This window comes from Danio rerio, chromosome 25 (genome assembly GCF_049306965.1).
Source record: "Danio rerio strain Tuebingen ecotype United States chromosome 25, GRCz12tu, whole genome shotgun sequence".
Classification (NCBI taxonomy): Eukaryota; Metazoa; Chordata; class Actinopteri; order Cypriniformes; family Danionidae; genus Danio; species Danio rerio.
The window spans coordinates 23,374,670-23,395,250 of NC_133200.1; the positions used below are offsets into that span (position 1 = coordinate 23,374,670).

Sequence of the window (20,581 nt, forward strand, 5' to 3'; positions counted from 1 at the left end):
TGTGTGTATAGATGTTTCCCAGTACTGGGTTGCAGCAGGAAGGACAAAATAGGTCTTCCAAACAGACCATGACTCTAAAGCCTGATTTATACTTCTGTGTCAAGCGCACGTATATGCTACGGCGGAGCCTAAGTGTGGACGCATAGCCCTTGGCGTGGCCGTCGGCAATGTTGACGTGCACCTCTCAAATATACGCGTAGCGCAAGCTCTGTGATTGGTCGGCTCGGTATCGCTGATGAGTGCGGGGCAGAGTTGACAGCCGCATGAGCATGATGCAGCATGAGCGTGAGTGTGGAGTCCTGTGAAGGAACTTTAGATGGAGACTTTTGTATTGTGTTTTCCTTATGATTAAAGTCCATCAGTTCCCGCCTCAAAATGAGCAAATTAGAGCCACTTGTACTTTAAGGAAGCGTTCAGAAAAAAACAAAACACCAGTGAAGAAACTTGACACAGAGAAGCATAAACAACTACTGCCAGCTTGTGTTTTGAAAGTGTTATTGCAGAGCAACAGAAACAGTGTGCAGAAGTATAAATGCATGGCTACGCGCAAGTCTTGCACCGTGGATCACGCGATCACTTGACGCAGAAGTATTAACCAGGCTTAAGTATACTGCCAAATTAGTTAAAATGTGCTTTAAGGACAAGAGGGTGAATGCTTTGGAGTGGCCATCACAAAGCCCTGATCTCAATCATATAGAAAATTTGTGGGCAGTGTTGAAAAAGCTTGTGGGAGCAAGACAACAAGCCAACAAATCTGACTCAGTTACATCAATTCTGCTAGGATGAAAGGGTCAAAATTCCTTCAAACTATTGTGAGAAGCTTGTGGAAGGATACCCAAAACATTTGCCTAAAGTTATACAGCTTAAAAGCAAAGCTAAAAAAATACAAGAGAAATGTACATAAACTTTTGACTGTCTAGAAATGTAAAGAAATTCTCTGTTTCTCTCAAAATTCTGGCATTTAGCAAATGTAAATAATTTAGGTAATCCTAAAAAACCTAAAATAGTAAAGGTTTAGTATGATTTACCATCAGACATTTTTTTTTAAAAATGGTTACAGTATGTTCCTTTTTTTAGAGTGTATGTAAACTTCTGGTTTCAACTATATGTGACCCTGGACCACAAAATGTTACACACGTATTTGTGGAAAAACACAAAAATACATTTTATAAGTCAAAGTTATTACATTTTATTTTATTCCAAAACTACTTTTACAATTAAGTAATGATCATCTTCAGTGAATACATTTTGTAAATTCTCTATTGTAAATATATAAAACCCTTATTTTTTAATTGTAATATAGATTTCAAAGAACTTAATTTTGGAAAAAATTTGAGGCAATTTGCTCAATATATAGATTTTTCTGAATCCGCAGATTTTTAAAGTTGTATCTCGGCTAAAGAATTTCTCGTATAAATAAACCATACATGAATGAAAAGCTTATTTATTACACAATTAGATGATTTGAATCTTCAAAAAGTGACAATTACAACTGGTTTAGTCCTTGAGGGTCATAAATGTAATAATTTTATAATCTGACAAAAGTCTTGTCGTCTATCTAGGTTTTTGAACAACAAATAATAACTTGTCTTCTAGCTGATCATTTGGTATCAGAAGTGGCTTAAATGAAAGGCAAAGGCCTCTAGATTAGGCTTATTTTAGAAAAATAAAATATGATCATGTCTTGATTTTTAATTATTTTATTAAGGCAGTAAGGTCTGACTTTGCTAAGGCAAAAGTTTTGTCACTTAACAGAAATAATGTCCAGTAGAGAATATAAAGTCATGATGCAGTGGAAACAGAATGATTATTGTGCATGATTCCTATGAGCTTGAACAACTGCTTCCATACATCTCTGAAACTCAAATAACTTATTAATAAAGTCTGGAATGGCAAAGACAGCTTTCTTGCAGGACTCCCAGAGTTCATCAAGATTCTTTGGATTCATCTTCAATGCCTTCTCCATCTTACCCCTGACATGCTCAGTGATATTCATGTATGGTGACTGGGCTGGCCAATCCTAGAGAACCTTAAGCTTTTTTGCTTTTAGGGACTTTGATTTGGATGCTGAAGTATGAGAAGGAGCGCTTTTTTATATATATTAATGGCAAATCTAAATATCTTATAATAACTAAATAAAGGCCCATTACCTTTTTCCAGCGCTGTATATGTGCAAGCTTATCTTCTTATGTAAATATAATCATCTTAAAATAATTAAAAATAAAAAACTTAAATAATGACGAATGAACAATTGTTTTTGAATTGTTTTAAAGCTCCACTCTATACTCAAGCCTATTAATTAAAATACTTTGGCTACTGTATTAGTAGAGCTTTGACAGGAAATGATAGCTAATAGGGTTGAAGAGGCAAGCCATTTCTTTGCAAAGTGATTAGCTAGTACTTAACCAGCACTTTTGTCCATTTTAAGTGTCAGCATTAGGTTTTGCTCAACAGGACATTCCTACATGCGTGTGTGTGCTGCTGCTGCATGTCACTGGAGTGACAGCAAGTGTGTGTGTGTTTTTTCCCAGGGTGTGTGAATTGTGAAGTGGCTGGACTGGTTTGGGTGTGCCTGCACAACAGACTCGCTCTTCACTTTTTACACACATATAGGCAGGGCTGGGCAACATCAAACACACTTACACATGCATATACACACACACACATAAACACACACTGTTGGTGCAACACACATAGATAAGCCAAGTGTGGGTGTGCGCGCAGGCCATTAAATCAAAGCATGAATCATTCCTGTGTTAACTGTGAGACAAGTAACCATCCTTATTTGCACACCAAGTTAGCATTCTCAATGAAAACAGCACATTTGTAGAGTATTACTTGAGCTGAACTGTGGTATGGCTCAAACAGCTATGGTACGTAATTCAGTGGTTTTCTTTTGGACCAACAGTAATTGGGAAGCGTTGGCGAAGACATGTCATTTGTGGTTCGAAACCTGCTATTTGAGTATTTCAAGTACATTAGGCCTACTTTGAGAGGAGTTTTACACCAATTGTGCGAGCATCCTACTTTTACACACATCTTTAAAGTAATTAAAAGGGATTCACCCACAAATTAAGATATTTTAAAGAATGTTCCTGTTTCCATTGACTCCCATAGTGGGATAAACAAATATCATGGAAGTCAATGCCCAGCAGGCACACAGCATCATCAGAGGTTAATATTAGGTTAGATTTAGGTCAAGACGTCTGGAGACAAAAATTCAATGTCTAGCCTATGTCTAAGGACAATGTTTTTTTGACGGTCAATAACGACGTCAGATATTTGGTTGATTTTATGTTTTGTTGGAAAGTGACCAAAATCCAACATCTGATAGATGTCAGTGGTAACGTCCACACAACGTCAAGGTGTAACATGATTAGACGTTGATATTTGGTTGATTTAGGTTGGACATTGGATATTGACATTGGCCTGGCGTTGGGTTCTGATGTCAACCTGATTTTCATTTCCAAACCAAATTCAACTTCACCTCATTGTTTGGGTACGTTGGGGTACAACGTCAATATGACATCATGTTGACACCCTGTGCCTGCAGTGTGGTTGCATGTTTCCAACATTCTTCAAAATATCTTCATTTGTGTTTAACAGATGAAAAAGAAATGCAAACAAATTTGGACTAACTCAAGAATGAGTAATTGATGACAAAAAAAGTCATTTTTGGGTAAACTATCCCTTTAAGTAGCCCAATTTCATCTTATTTTGATAGCAGACATGCTTTGATTTTAATTAGTATGACTCCAATCTTTTGTTGTGCATGGTTTAAAGATACATACAGTTGAAGTCGTAATTATTGTTGCATTATTATATGGCTAATAATTCTAACTTTAACTTTACATATGATAATGCAGAAGACACTTGATGCCAACTGCTTAAATAAGTTAGATAAAATTAAAAATGCAAACATCTTGGGCATCTATATTGTCAATAAATAAAATTGACCACTTTTTTACAGAAAAACACCTAGAATAACATTGAAATAATATGCTATAATTTGCTCAGGGAATGTTGGATGTAGACAATATATTTTTAAAGTAAAAAACATCATAGCATTTATTAAAAAAAACTTCATGAGGTTTTGTTTTTAATAACTGAAATGTTTCTGTCTGTTCATATGTTTTTAGACAAAAATATATTTTAGATTATACTGAAGCTTCAGGCTCTCCTGTTTAAAATGATATATGACATTTGAGGCTGACATAAAAATAAAACTGCTTTTTTAAAACAATAATAAAGGCCCATTATGGGGCCAAAAAATAGCTAACAAAACAGTTGTGGTGACTTTGGAATTATTCAGTTAATAACACTTAAAGGTGCTTCACACAATGAAAGAAAATAAGATTTATCTTTGTAGGCATCAATAATTAACTCAATGGTTGGATGCCAAACGTTAGACAAAAAAACTGTGTCTAAGTCTGGTAAAAACTTTATGAGTCTTTATGTAACACCCACGTGAATAGAAAGACAGAGAAAAAGATTGTATTGTCCTGGATTTTCATTTGACAGCTTTGTAAAACAAAGTATATAAACTTGCGAATCAGGTCTATGCATTTTAATTTGATGAGCTATGATTGGTGCTCAGCATTTGTAAACAACTGCTTTGCATTGTGAATATAACAACAACACCCATTAAAGTCTTCATGACAACAGTCTACGCACATTTTCCAGCTGCACTGGTTTTACAATATACCAGTGCTTTAATAGATTTTTTAATTCATTAATTTTTCTTTTTGGCTTTGTTTCTTTATTAATCAGGGGTGAATGAACCACCAATACACTCTTGCATTCACACATGAACACTACGGCCAATTTAGTTTGTTCAATTCATCTATACCACATGTCTTTGGGCTGTGGGGGAAACCAGAGCACCCAGAGGAGAAACACACCAACACGGATGGAATATGTAAACTTCACACAGAAATGCCAACTGACTCAGCCGGGGCTTGAACCTGTGACCTCCTTGCTGTGAAATGATTGTGCTACCCAATGCATCACAGTGACGTGATGCCCCTTAGATTTTTTTTATAAATCAAAATTGTAACTTTTTTTTCCTTTATCTTCTACTGAAGTGACAAGACTTCTCTAGCTGTACGCTTTATCCATCCAATCAGCAAAGCAACAGTAATATTAATAATAATAATAAAGGTGGCGCAGTAGGTAGTGCTGTCGCCTCACAGCAAGAAGGTCGCTGGTTCGAACCTCAGCTCAGTTGGCGTTTTTGTGTGGAGTTTGCATGTTCTCCCTGCGTTTCCGTGGGTTTCCTTTGGGTGCTCCGGTTTCCCCCACAGTCCAAAGACATGCGGTACAGGTGAATTGGAGAGGCTAAATTGTGCGTAGTGTATGAGTGTGTATCTGGATGTTTCCCAGAGATGGGTTGCGGCTGGAAGGGCATCCGCTGCGGTTCATTCTATTGTGGCGACCCCGGATTAATAAAGGGACTAAGCCAACAAGAAAATGAATAAATGAATGAATAATAATAATAATTCCATACATTTATACAGCGCTTTTCATGACATGCATGGTTTTTTGTTTTTAATATTTAGCAGCAACCAAAGCAACAGGATAATATAAAATAAGTGTGACTCTGGACCACTAAACCAGATTTACATTCATTCATTCATTCATTCATTCATTTCCTTCGGCTTAGTCCCTGATTATCAGGGGTCACCACAGCAGAATGAGCCGCCAACTACTCTGGCATATGTTTTATGCAGCTGATTTCCTTCCAGCCGCAACCCAGTACTGGGAAACAACCATATACTCATTCTCACACACACACTCATTCACTAAGGCTAATTTGATTCATTCATTCATTTTCTTGTTGCTTAGTCCATTTTAAGGCCAATTTAGTTTACCCAATTCACCTATAGCACATGTCTTTGGACTGTGGGGGAAACCAGAGCACCTGGAGGAAATCCAAGCCAACACGGGGAGAATATGCAAACTCCACATAGAAATGCCAACTGGCCCAACCAGGGCTTGAGTCAGTGAAATTCTTGCTGTGAGGTGACAGTTGAGCCACCGTGCCACCCACCAGGCATACAGTAAGTGAAATTGAGATTTATAAGCTTTCTTCTCCTCAGTGTCAGTATTCATGTGTTGCCTCTGCTTTGTTTCAAACAGAGGAAGTTGTTTACATCACTTGCATAGTGCTCAGGAATGTGCACAATATACTAACACAGAGTAGATGAAACGGCTAATTATATAGTTTTTGTTTAATGCGCCACAGTATTTTTATAGCCTGATAATATTAAGAATAACATAAAGAATGTTTTATGGGCATTTTTTTTAATTCTTGATCCTAGTTTATTAGGGTTGTCAAAATTAATTGTATTACAAATAATAGATTAATATTAATATATTTATAGATATTAATCTAAAAAGTTCTTGTGATATGAAGAAAAAATCTAATTATGTATGGAAAGCATTATCAATGCACCGTGATGCACCGAGATATCAAATTGAACCAAATCGATGGCATGATAATCATAACCAAACCAAACCGTGAGACCACACCCCCATTGTCTATGGAGGATGAGGGAGAGAGAGAGAATTTTGTGTTTATTGCCATTTCAGCTTTGGCTATGTCATGGCAAAAAAAAAAAAAAAAAAAACGGATTAAGTTTACCAGATTTTATAAATACCACTTTTCTATAGTTATAAAGAATATTCTAACAATTAAAAGTCACCAACAGCAATAAATAATACACAAGGTAAAATACATAAATAATATTAATTATAATATACAAGATAAAATCCAAAACAGTTTTTTAAGGTTTTACTTTTGATAAAAATTTAAAAAAAGATTCACATTTAAAAATATTTTATTTAAAGTCTGAAAAAAAATTGTTGTATAATATGCTGATAATATTAAAAATAGGGCATTCCACAATAATATATTTTACAAATAAAACAGTTTGGTTGCAATATTGACATTTTGGTTGGTCTTCTCCTTTAAGCAAATGTTTATGTGTGAGTTTAGTGTGTCTAATGCAGCATCATCTATAAACAATCTCATCGTGTCTTGAGTTAAAACAAATAAAAGAGATTTTCTTCCTATTTCTGGCTGAATATCAAAAAGCTTATTTTTTTAGCATTTAGAGGATGAGGGAGCTTTTAGATTTTACCTAACATATCTTGATATGTGTTCTTAAGATGAACAAAGGTCTATGGCGTTTCGACCGACATGAGGGTGAGTAATTTAAGAATGTTACTGATTAGCTGAACTTTTACTTTAAATGCTGAACATAAACCTATGTGGATGAATAGATCTCAAAGGAAATGAAAGTCTTCTTACCCACTCAGATTGCCCATGCTGCCAGCCATGTCCATGCCATCGAACACGTCCTTGCCTCTCCCAACACTATGGATGCTCCTGACGGAGCCAGCACGCGATAGCCTCCCCTGCTGCATCATGTACAGGTTCCCCTGGGAGCCGCTGAATCCCCCGCCACTTCCGAACATGCCAGACTGCACACTGGACGTCCGAAGGGTTTGCCGATTGTTAATGCGGCTGATGGTGCGGTGAGCTGGGCCTTTGAAGGACTGTCGGCTCACATACACCTCCTGCTCCACAGCACCTCCTCCTCCTCCTCCACTGCTTGTAGCAAGCGTCCCACTGAGGGAGCGTTTCATGGTCGGCAGAGTCATGGAGCTGACCTGCTGCTGCGCACTTTCAAATCCATTCATATTTGAGTTGGAGTACATGGACTGGCGTGGGTAAGTGTTGGCGGCGTAGCCATTGCTCATGCTCCGCTGTGTATAAGTAGCGTCGCGTTCTGAAACCATGCTGCCATCGCTGTCTTCCTGAGCCACCCAAGAAGAAACAACCTGCTGTGGTATGGCTGACACGCGCATGGAGTGCATGGATAAGGTCTCTGGGTCACCCCCCATTCGGCTCAGGGAACGGGTCACTTTGTTGACCTGCTGCTGTTGAACTTGGCCGCCACTAATTTGATAACCGCCACTCTGATACCCGCCACCACCATAGTCACCGCTAGCAAAATCTTCTTGGTAATATGAGCTACCGCCACCACCACCTCCTCCTGCTGTGTAACTCATTTTGGCTCTTGGGGTGAACTCAACGGCAGAGCGGGAAGAGAAACCACCGCTCAAGTACTGGGATGGACGCTGGGCCTAATAGGAGAAGAAAATTAAATAGTTAATACTTTTTTAATGCAATTATACATAGATGGTCATAAATGTAATACATATATTTACTAATGAAAGCTGAAACAACACAATTCTTGAGGGTTTTTTTGGGGGGGACCAACTTAATCATTTAATCCACTTTATGTTCAATCTACCTAAATTTGTCAAATCTAATAGGTTAACTTAATTCATTCATGTTGTCCCAACTTAAATTGGTTGTGTGGAACCCAGCATTTTTACAGTGTATATATAAAAATAAGGTAAATAAATGAACAATACACCCAAAAAATGAAAATCCTGCAATACTTTACTTGTTCAACAACCATATTTGAGTGAGTTACTGGCACCAATTGACTTCCATTGTATTTTCGACTATGGAAGTCGATGGGTGCCAGTAGCATTCTTCACAATATCTTCTTTGTGTTTAACAGGGGAAAGAAACTTCTAAAAGTTTAAAAAACACATGAGGGAGAATAAATTCACATTCACACTCACATTGCTATCGCGCCTGAGCACACTTACATCATCAACACTGCGTTGTTCAGTTTAAGAATTGTTATCGCTCAGCACAGTGGAGATTTCTCTAGTTATATTGTTCCAGTCGTTTGGGATGCAGTGACATGCAGTCAAATATTTCGCCGAACAGATTTTGACGCTCATAAACAATCATAAAGTCCTCGTGCTGCAGGAATTAGGAGGTTTGCTAAAGGTGCAGCTGCCGTGCAGTGAAGGGTTTGCATCTTTAATAATCTATGACAGTTTGCATTGATTGAACAGAAAGAATGATTAATAAATCTATATGAAAAAGTCACGTCTCGTCTTCAGTTTCTGCTGCGCTTTGCACTCACACTACAAGCGTACTTGAGCCCAAGTGAACCGCGCTCTGGCACACCTCTTCCAACCAGGCCAGGGCAGGCTAAGTAAACCGCGCTTGAGCCTGATTCAGACCACTTATACTTCTCAAATGACGGGCCTGGGCACGGTCCGGATAGCATAGTGCGAATACGCCCTAAGTTACCTTTATGAGGTGATAATTGCATTGTTTTGGTAACACTTTATTAAAGGTGCAGTAGGTGATTGTCTTCAGAAACATGTTTTATTGTGCTGGTCTCTTCACAGTCCAATAGTAATGATTACAGTAAATGATCTAAATGTGTTTATATGTATTTTTATATTCTGGGTAAGGCATAAAACAAAAAAAAATGTTCATCCAATACAATATTGTTGGGCCGACATCTCCCATAATTTCAAATAAGTAGCTTAAACTGTCTGTCAGCAAATGTAGATTCAGACTTCTGCGCATCTTTGTTCATGCAGATTCACCATTTGTGCCTGTCTACCTGCATGAGCGCCACATGCACACGAGACAATCACAGACAAGGTAATATCAAATGCTGAATTGAAACTTTTTAAAAATCTAAATCAACATTGGAGTTACTTTTGCACACTGGAGGAAGGATTACACACTGGCTGAAGTATTACTGTTAGACAGGTAATGTTCTGTTATAAAACTCTTTTAGTCAGGCTAAGCTTATGTTACATTGTGAAGTTATGAATGGCTTACTGTATATGCACACAAGTGTAGTTCAGCCACCGAAATCTCCTGGCGAAAGATTGATGTGACTATTTTTAGTTCTATACGGGACCTAAAGCATCGATAATGTAGATTTGTATTTAGTTTAACAGCATCAGTAAATAGCGCTAGTCTGACTAGCCTGCTTTCCTGAGCTGAAGTTGCTTTTATATTCACATTGGTTCCCTTTTGAACAATGACAGCCTCCCTATACTGCTTACCACGCTAGTCTGAATATTTGCTCTGAAATAGCATGCAAGTATGGCTTAGTAATAAATGTAATTCTTGCACGCTGCCGGCCAACTACTAACTAACTGGCGAATGACATGAACTAGTGGGTTGACTGCTGTTGTGATGCGGTGCTCGCGTTCGCAATTTCAAAGTCCCTCCCCGCAGTCTAAAAATAATATGCTGAGCAGTTTGCATTTTGGCAGATCACCTACTGCACCTTTAAGGTACAATTCTGGCTATTAATAAACTCAACCTAAGAATTTCAGCTAAATAAAGTATTATTTGACGCTTATTAATAGGTATGGTGGGATTTGGCACTTAAATTAAAGCTTTAACATTATTTTTAAACCATTTAACTAATTTACGTGATTTCTGATCACTGTAATGTAATGTAATGTATTTTTTATTTAGTGCCATGTCAGCAACCAAGGCTATCTTCATGGCAGGAATCTTTCAACAATAAATATACAATTTAAAAATCAACAAACAAAATAAAACATAAATTAAAAAAGATTTTTTGTGTTAATACATGATAAAAATTCTAAAATCTTTTCTGGTTTCACTTTGTCAAAAATGTCCTTAAAAGAGTTCATTTCATAAAAAGTCCTTCTGGAATCAGTAAAAGCAGGACAGTCCAGTAAAATATGTTTTACAGTAAGAGGAGTTTTGCAGCACAAACACTGAGTAGAGATTTCACCTTGGAGCAAAAAGATTTCTGATCACTTTTAATGTAATACAGGTCATTGAATTTTATGTTGAATGCATTTAATTTAGGTGCCACTTAATAGAAACACAACATGACAAATGACACTCAGAGATTTTTTAACTTGTGACTTTTCGTATGGGGTTGATGGTTCATGCTGACCTGTGAAATGTCACACTTAAACACCACAATCTCCATTCCTCACTCATTTTTCAGTGTTTGGATAAGATAGACACCCATGCAGTCACATCACACAAACAAAAAGATTTCTTTACTTGGCTCAATTGGTTCTATGTCTTTTAAACAAGTATTGCCTGTGTTTATAAATATAAAGAAAGTGTCTTACCACTATTTGTCGGCCAGACGAGTTGACAAAAGATTTCGAGCTGAAACTCGGGATAAAGTTTTGTCCCACTGTTGAATATTTTGTCATTGTTGAATAATTACCAGACTCTAAAAAAACAGAAAAATACAGATGATTAATAAGTGAAGATTTGGAGTGAGTAATCCTCCCAGTGAACTCTCTCAATGTGGCTTCACATTCTGCACATTTCTAAACACAAGTGTCACACAGAACAGCACAGATATAATGTATTTAATGAAACCATTAACAAACTCTTATGTTTCACATATTTAGATCCGTTTATGTTGCTTTTGTGCGCAAACAAGAATGTTTGATCTTTAAATGCCACAATTAAGCAAAACAAGTGTTTATCATCGATCTAGTAGTTTATGATATTTTTAAAGCAGGTTTGTGATCATCAAATGTGCGTGTTTGTTTTCAAATGGACACATTTATCAGATATATTTGTTACCTTGTGTTTATTAAAGCTTTGTAAAAATTTTTAAGTAAACATGTTTGTTCTTTGCTTAAACAATTAAACAAATATGTTGTTGTTTTCACTTTAGCCTTCCTTATGATGCCTTTGTGCTATTCTGTACACAGACAAGCATGTTTGTTCTTTAAATGCAACAATTAAGCAAAACAAATGTCGTTTATCATCGATCCAGTAGTTTATGGTATTTTTAAACCAAGTTTGTGATCGTCACATGTGCATGTTTGTTTTTAAATGGACAAATACAGTTGTGTAGTTGAGTTTATTAAAGCTTTGTAAGATTTTAAAGTAAACAGGTTTGCTCTTTGCTTGAAATATGTAATTTTTGAATCTTTGTTTATTTTGCCTTTGTATGCAAGTCTGTACACAAGCATGTATGTTTGTTCTTTGATGTGACTATTAAACAAAGCAAGTGTTGTTTATAATCAATCTAGTAATGTTTATGATATTTTTAATGTAAGTTTGTGATCATGACGTGCATTGTTATGTAATTGATAAAATAAATGTCTCAGTTGTGTTTTTATTAAAGCTTTTGTAAGAATTCTAAGTAAACAGGTTTGTTCTTTGCTTGAACAATTAAAAAAATATGTTGTTATTGTTTCACTTATAAGCCTTGCTTATAAGGCCTTTGTGAGCAAGTCTACACAAACATCCATGCTTGTTCTTTATTAAACAAAACAAGTGTTGTTTTGTTTACCTTTATTCAAGTTTATGTGGCTTTATGTGCGAGTTACCAGTTAAACAAATGTTTGCATTTTACTTAAAGGGATAGTTCATGCCCCAAAAGATATTTTGAACAATGCTACACTGTAAAAACAAAAATTTTAATTAACAGTTTCCATGTTTTGTGATTCACAAGTTTTTTTCTGTTTATTTAAGATTGTGAATTGCATATGGGACCTTGATCTCTGCTCCATTGACATTTGACGTTAAAAAATTCAACTACAGTTTAAGTGACTTTTTTTGACATTTTAGCTGTTTGAAATTATATAAGATATAAGACATAATATATAGAGAAATAAGTCTGTAAAATAACAGAAAGTGTACTGGCAGGTTATTGCAAGATTTTTTATTATTGTAATATACAACACCAACCCAGACAATATATCACTTTAAACTACTAAAATTATTAATAAAAGTCACTTTTTCAAACTATTCAAGGTTAAAAAATAATGTTGGAAAAAGCAAAACTAAGCATGGAAAAATAAAAACACGAATCACAAAATACAGAAAACTGCTAATTTACAGATATTTTTACGTCTTCCATTATAAGAAACAAACTCAAAAAGGTTTAAAACCACATAAGGGAAAGTAAATGATGAGGTCATTTTCATGTTTTGGGTGAACAATCCCTTTAAGCCATGCATATGATACCCTCCTACATAAGTTTTTTTTAGCATGGATGCCTGCTCAAATTAAACAACTTTAAAGAAATATATGATCATTTTGTTTGATAAGAGTTTATAATGCAGTCTTATTTGAGTGAAATGCACAGCAGTTTGTATGTACCATTCGCTGTGAGAAATGAGTTACAGGTGGTCAAATGTAAAGAATTACTGCCCCGTAAAGGCGTCAAGTCTATAACTTTACAGTGAAGTGAGTATGCTCAGCATGTGTCTTTGATAGCACTGCAAGTTCAAGGAAACCTTACAGAGCTCCATGAATTACAGCAGTGCAAGTTTACAATTTTACAGGTTTTTTTCTGTTCTGGCGCTGAAACAGATGCGGTTAAGGTTTCCAAGTTTGTTTCATCAAAGACTGCATCTACGGGCATGCATGTACGCGTTTGAGTATGTGAATTAGGGAGTGTTTCATAAGTGAAGAAGTGTAAAATGAGTTGTAGACGGGAGGCGGCAGAAAAAAACAGAACCGGTCTGATGAGACACTCCCAGTGTCCCTACCCAAAAAGCACACACCCTTACTGCCCTGCCTCACCCTGCCCTTCTGCAGTACTTTGAATTATCTGAAATAAACAAGTAAGACCTAAAAGCTTGTGATATATGCTTGATACTTTGCCAACGCCAGATCTACACTGTGATTTCAACTGTTAAAAATGCTCCAGTAATAATTTGCAACATTAATTTACCTGTACATACAGTAAATAACTGTACATTGACTGCATGACACTTCTCTTTTCATGCTGTTTTTTTAACATAACCATATGGTTGTGTTTTTGTCTGTGTAACAAAGAATATGATGCGTAGATGTCAGTACTGGTGTATTAACAGTGTGAATTAATAAAATACGGTTGTTTACTGTTAAAATGTATACATTTATTTCATTATTTGTACATTGTTTTTTAATGATAAAATACTGACAACCACATCTTAATTTTTTATTATTACTATGGATTTTATGGTATTTTGCCAACAGCAGATCTCGATTTCGACTGTCAGAAATGCTCCAGTAACAGTTTGTAACATTAATTTACCTGTATTTGTGGTAAATAACTGTAAATTCATATAGTTCCCTGCATGACACTTCTCTTTTTATGTTGTTTTTTTAAACAGAACCATATGGTTGTGTTTTTGTCTGTGCAATTAAAAATATGCGTAGATGTTGGACTAGTGTATTAACAGTGTAAATTAATGAAATAACTTGTAACCACAGCTGTCCATTTCTTTTAACTATTATTTCTTTTATGGTATTTTGCAGTTATTTAGACTGTTAAAAATGTACCTGTATATATAAGGTGAATAACTGTAAATTCACATTTTTTCTGCATGACACTTCCCTTTTCATATGTATGTGTGTAACAAAGAATAAGATCAGTAGATGTTAGTACTGGTGTATTAACATTGTGAATGAATGAAATACTGTTGTTTACTGTAAAAATTTGAAATCTATTTGATGGCTTGTATTATTATTTTTTTTTTATTTTTATTTTTTTTTACATGAATTTTATGGATTTTTTTCTAACAGCGTCGTTTTCAGACAAGGGAGCTTATTTTTTCTTTTTTCTTTTTTTCCAAGACGTGGTATTCATTTCCTCCAGACAGCTCTTGAAACAGAAGGTTTAAGGCTGTTGTAACTTGTTAAAACACTGGTAAACCTCATAAGCCGTGGGGTCCAGTGTGTGGTTAAACCTGGAGAATACCTGCATTAGACCCGCATAAAAGCAGAAATTCCAGCAATCAGGCTTGACCACTCAATTCAACCAGATTCTAAATGTTGCATTTACAATTGTATAGCATTGGAGACGGCCAATATACTGTAGGCTTAAAATTATATCAAAATATTTTCTGGTATTTATTGCTATGACAATATAATTCAGATGTATCAACTGAGAGACAAACATATGGAGCCAGATCAGTCTCAAAATGAATACATTTACAAAATAAAATTCCTACACGCACAGCACAATTCACATTTATAAAATCCAATTTTAAAAAATTATATGTTTTTCCATTGAATAGGATTTGTGTATTCCTGAATCATGTTTTTAAATTTACGAATTGCATTTTGTAAATGTGAATTGTGTTGTGGATTGGGTATGAATTTTATTTTGTTAATATATTATTTTTGAGACTGATCTGTCTCCATACAAAAAAGGTCATGTATCGTTAGAGAAAAGTATCAATTTTCTTTTTATTTATGGTTAATTAATTTTATTTGTATTAAAAACTAATTAAGACTAACTGAAAAGGCATCTGATATAAATGCTGCGGTGAAAGAAAGAATTGGATCAAATATGAATATAATTAACAAACGCTTGTGGCAAAAAAGTCATCCTGGATATTTTATAATCATAAAGGAAGTTTTTTTTCCTCAAAACAAGCACAATTATCTGCCAATGGGGTAAGCAAAATAATCTTTTTTCAAAGCAAAAGCAAAATTAGTTTGCTTGTTTTAAGGAAAAACTTAAGAAAAAAACTTGACTCATTATTTTTGAAATCAAAACAATGTTTTTTTGCTTCTTGATTTAAGAATATTCAGAGATTTTTAAAAATTAATTTTGCAATGTAATACTACAATAATTAATCTAGCCAATATCGCTGTATTGAACTCTATATAATTGTATGAATTCTTGCTCATTCTGTAATATGAAACCAAATCGGGTAAGAAAAGAGTTTTTAAAAACTTTTTAAGACTGCTAATTATGTAAAACAAAAAGAAATGGGTTTTGAGATCTCATTTGCAGAGTTAAAGATCTCCTGCATTGAGACGCATGTCTGATACTGAACTGCAATACATAAAAAGAGTGAAAACCAGGTTTTCTTGAACTTTAGGTCTATTTATGGTCGCATCTTGTGACATGACGCCCTGTTTTTGGTTCATTTACATGTCTTTGGCCTGTGTTTTGTTCATATTTCAGTCAATATGCGCACAGCTTGTTTGACTTGTTTTAATCTAATCAAATTTGCCAAGTGTGAACACACCCTAAATTTATTTCATTTAATTTTACATTATATTTATATTTTTTTGTAATTTAAATGACATTACATTTATCGTAGTTTATTGTACCTTTATGTCCAGTCTTTTATATTGTGCATTGTTATATTGTGTAAATTATATTGTGAACATCAATGAACCAGGGCCGAATGCAAAACAAATCAACAGAACCAAAACTACAGAAGCGAACACACCCTAACTTCACTTCTGAGCACAGAGCGCACTAAAACTAAATAGTTTTGCAACTACAAAGTAAAACTCTCAGGTTACATTCTTTACTGCAACATCATAACATTTGATATTCACACTATTATTGTCGGACCATGCTACCTTCCTCTTGTGCAGTGCTAAGCACTTTTTTTTTTGTCATGAATGGGTTTGGTTTTCAAAGGAGCGCTTTGAAACTTTCACTCTCACTAGACGCGTAGCAGGAACTGAGATTACACTTGAACTTTGTTCAGCTCGCCTCTGTAAATAATTAACTCGAGCCATACGCTGCATTGTACAATCTCCATATCAATATCTTTCAAAACAATTATATTTGTGTTCATTTACTTAACTCTGCCTCTGATTATATAAAAATAATTTATGAGGGAATGGACAATTTATGCTAACATTGATTGTTGAGTCATGACATGATTTTTTTTTATAACCAACTGAAACAAAGACGCATGCAATTTAAAAAGTTAAGGTTCTTTGTTGGTTTTTTTATATTATAAAATACTTTCTATCAAACAATGAGCTCTTTATATTGAAATCAAACTTTGTTTATTATGAAAATGTAATTCAGGATAAATTTTATGGTTTGGCTTAAAGATTACATCCAGTAACACTTCACGATAGTAACTATTGGCTTATTACCTGCCTATTATGAGGATATTAACTGTTCAATAGTAGTTGTAAAGTATGATCCCTAATACTACCAAAAACCTAAACCCAACTTATACCTTACTATTAGTAAACAGTTAATTAGTAGTTTACTAGCTAGTAGTAGTTAGTTAATTGTTTGTTAATACCACGAATTGCGACAAACTAAAGCGTTACTGTTTCTGTAATTCTGACAGATTTAAAGCGATAGTTTACTCAAGACTCAACATTTTAGCAGCATTTACTTATTCCAAACCTGTTTGACTTCACTCGACCACAAAAGAAGATATTTCGAAGAAAGCTGGAAGCCTGTAACCATTGACTTCCATTTGTTTTTCCTACTATGGAAGTCAGTGGTTACAGGTTTTCATCATACTTCAAAATATCGCCTTTAGTGTTCAATGGAAGAAATAAACTCATAAAGGCTTGAAAACCACTTTAGGATGAGTAAATAGTACGTTTATTTTCATTTTTTTTAGACTCACTTTATGTTGAGACGACTAGAAAAAAAAAGAACCCTAACCCTTAATATTTGTAGTGATTTTGACAGATTTAAAGATAGAATGTTTAGTTTTGAGTGAACTCTATCATTATTTACTCAGCATTTATGTTTTCCAAACCTGTTCAACGTTGTTTTTTCTGTCGAATGCAAAAGAAGATACTTTGAAGAAAGCTGCAAGCCTGTAACCATCGACTTCCATTTGTTTTTCCTACTATGGTCAATGGTTACAGGTTTTCAGTGTTCTTCAAAATATCGTCTTTAGCATTCAACAGAAGAAATCCACTTTAGGTTGAGTAAATAATAAGTTTTTATTTTATTTTTTGTTAACTGACTCACTTTAAGTTGAGACAACTAGAAAAAAATAACCCTAATCCTAACTAAAATTCAACAAAAAGTTTTTTTACAGTGTATAGTTATTAAAAAATTAGACATTGTGTTCACATGCCTTGTAGGATATTTAGTCATTCTGTATAGCTAAATAACATCACGTGATCACAGTTTTGCCACAGGCATTAGTCTCTAAATATTAAAAAATTTGCATGCCGAAGTGTAAACAACACAACGCAGCCGTGTGCGTGTGAATTTAATAATGTCATATTTACTAATTATATCAAAGGCTAATCTTCGGTCCTAAAGAGTTATAACTCATCATTGTTAAATATGAAAGCACACACCGTACAAAGCGCAGAGAGTCAGCCTGACAGATGATGAGCAGATTAATAATGCAAAGGCTGTTATTGTTGCCGTATTACAATGAGATCAAAGCGGATGATGATGATGACACACCTGAGGACGCGTATTGTGACGAAGAGCCGTTCTGGCGCGGGAGCGTGGATTTCTCCGCTAGTCTCATGGACACCTGCTGTTGCATGCGCTTAAATCTGGATTCCTCCTTGTGCGACCCGAGCTCGTTCTCGGACGGGACCGCGTACGTGCTGACGGTAGAGTTGGGCTGCAGCGCCGAGAGAAAGACGCTCTCCGAAGTCACACTCGTGCTCATTGTGAAGCGAGCTGAACAGCAAAGATAGGAAAGTTACAGTCCACCAAACCGGAGAGTGGGAAAAAAAAACAAGTCCTCACGGGTGAAAACAAAAAACGCACCTCCGGTTAGTTAGCGAGTGTTTCAGAGCGCTGACGCTGGAACTTCTGAAGTCTGAACGCAACTCTGCGGCTTTTTTCGCAGGTGGGAGTTAAAAATTGGGCGGAGTTTGCGCTGAGTCACCTGAGATACCTGATGCAGGTAAACTCAACAGACAATAGGAGGCTCTCTATATTTGTATTTTCGCATGTAATGGTGTTTTAAATGGCGCTTGGGTAGATAAAATGGAAAGATATGAAAGATTTACTGTAATTATATAAAAAATCCAGTTCACCTAAAAAAATCCAATCCAGTCCTCTACTTATGTTTAGTTTTCACTCAAAAAAGACTTTTGATACTTGTTCAAACTACTTATTACAAATGAGTTTAAACAACATTATTCTTTTGTTTTTCGAGGGGACAACTTAATTGTTTTATGTTCAATCCACTTACATTTGTAAAAACGATTTAAAGTTAACTTTATTTGTGTTGGGACAACATAGAGGAATTGTGTGGAACCCTGCATTTTTTTTTACACTGAAAAAAGTTGCAATGTATGTTGAAACTTTACTATAGGTATGTTGTTTGTTTCAGCCCATAAATTGTTTGCAACAATTTTGCAAAAATCATTTTTTAGTGTACAGTGTTATAGGCTAATATTAACAACAACAACAACAACAACAACAACAACAACAACAATAATAATAACAATAATAATTATCATATTAATAAATTAATAAAAATATAATTATCATTATTATTATTATTATTATTATTATTATTATTATTATTATTATTATTATAAGAAGAAGAAGAAAAATATATAATATTATTATTACTATTATTATTGGCAGTAGTAGTATAGTGGTAGCTTAGCCGGTAATATTCTCAATCAACAGATTGGGCTGTAGAACAATTAAACATAATATATATGCATTTTTATTGTAAATATAATTAGTAAGTCAATGACATAAACAAACCACGTGTTTATTTATTTATTTATTTATTTATTTATTTATTTATTTATTATTGTATATAGATGTGATGTTTTTGCCCAAATGAAATAGAATTTCTGAAACATACATAGACAGACAGGCAGGCAGGCAGACAGACAGACAGATGGATAGACAGACAGACAGACTATTTTTTGAAGTTGGTGTTTATTTATTTAAACATTTTTTTTAAATAAATTGTGCAAATTTGTTAGATTCATGAAAGTATTTTTACAACTACCTGATAAAAACAAATCTGTGGTTACATGGACATCTAATGACACATGTATTGTGACTACATCTATTGGACGTTTTCATTAAATTGGCAAATGCTAAACTCTGACGTTTATAATGTTCTTTCAGACATGTTGACATCAGCGTGAAGTGAAAGTCTGCAGGGAATGTGCTCTGGCATGCAGGTGACGTTCTCTATCTGTTTGCACAAGTTGCTGTTGTTGAATCGTTGCCTAGCATTGTGAGGAGCAGACGCAGCAGATCTGTCTGCAGTCATTCACAATAATCTCAAGTTTCATCTTTGTATTGAATCAGTTTAAATTTAGTCAAACTGTACTCTGTTAAAAACAAAACTGTAATATTTACAGTGACAAACAGGCAGCTGTGGTTGCCAGAACTGTACTGTTAAAATTATGGTAGAATTGAAAAGTACGACACACGGCAAATCATAATTTTTTGATTAAGTGGCTAATTCATATGAATTTGTATGATCTCATTCGTACATTCGTATTTAGTATGATTTGCTTATCCCGCAATGATGGTTGGGTTTAGGGGTGGGGTTAAATGCCACTCCTCCTTTATAAAATTTTACATTTTCATACGACTAAACTCATGACTGACTGAATTCATATGAGTTAGCCACTGACAAAATGTAAAGTTACATTTCCTCGTGATCAGGAAAAATAATGTTTGAAATTTTATAGTAAACTACCATATTTCATTATTTTTTAGTATTTTACACCAGTGTACTAACATCTACAACTATACTTACATCTACACTTCATACATGTTGTTACACAGACAAAAACACAACCATAAGCAGATGATGATGAGAAAGTCACATGATCAACCAAAGCTCATCACAAACAACTTTTCCCTCAAGCACTAACATATAGAAGATGCGCAGTGTCATTCACAAAAATACTAAACACCATCATGGAAACACACATAAAATTCAAATAATCTAATAAACATTTTTTTTCTACATTAGATGTAGCATAAAACTC

General features: G+C 34.8%; 1 protein-coding gene across 4 annotated transcripts in view; it reads right to left on the bottom strand.

Moving 5' to 3' along the window:
- Window positions 1–20,581, bottom strand: part of pkp3a (plakophilin 3a) — a 40,492-nt gene that overhangs the window by 17,685 nt on the left and 2,226 nt on the right. The window contains exons 1-4 of one of the 4 annotated variants that reach the window (XM_073941834.1): window positions 18,372–18,418; window positions 18,057–18,281; window positions 11,020–11,126; window positions 7,313–8,151 (exon numbers count right to left, since the gene is read on the bottom strand). In XM_073941834.1, coding sequence (XP_073797935.1) covers window positions 7,313–8,151; window positions 11,020–11,126; window positions 18,057–18,270 — 1,160 coding nt within the window. In that variant the 5' untranslated portion in view covers window positions 18,271–18,281; window positions 18,372–18,418. 4 annotated transcript variants of the gene reach the window in all.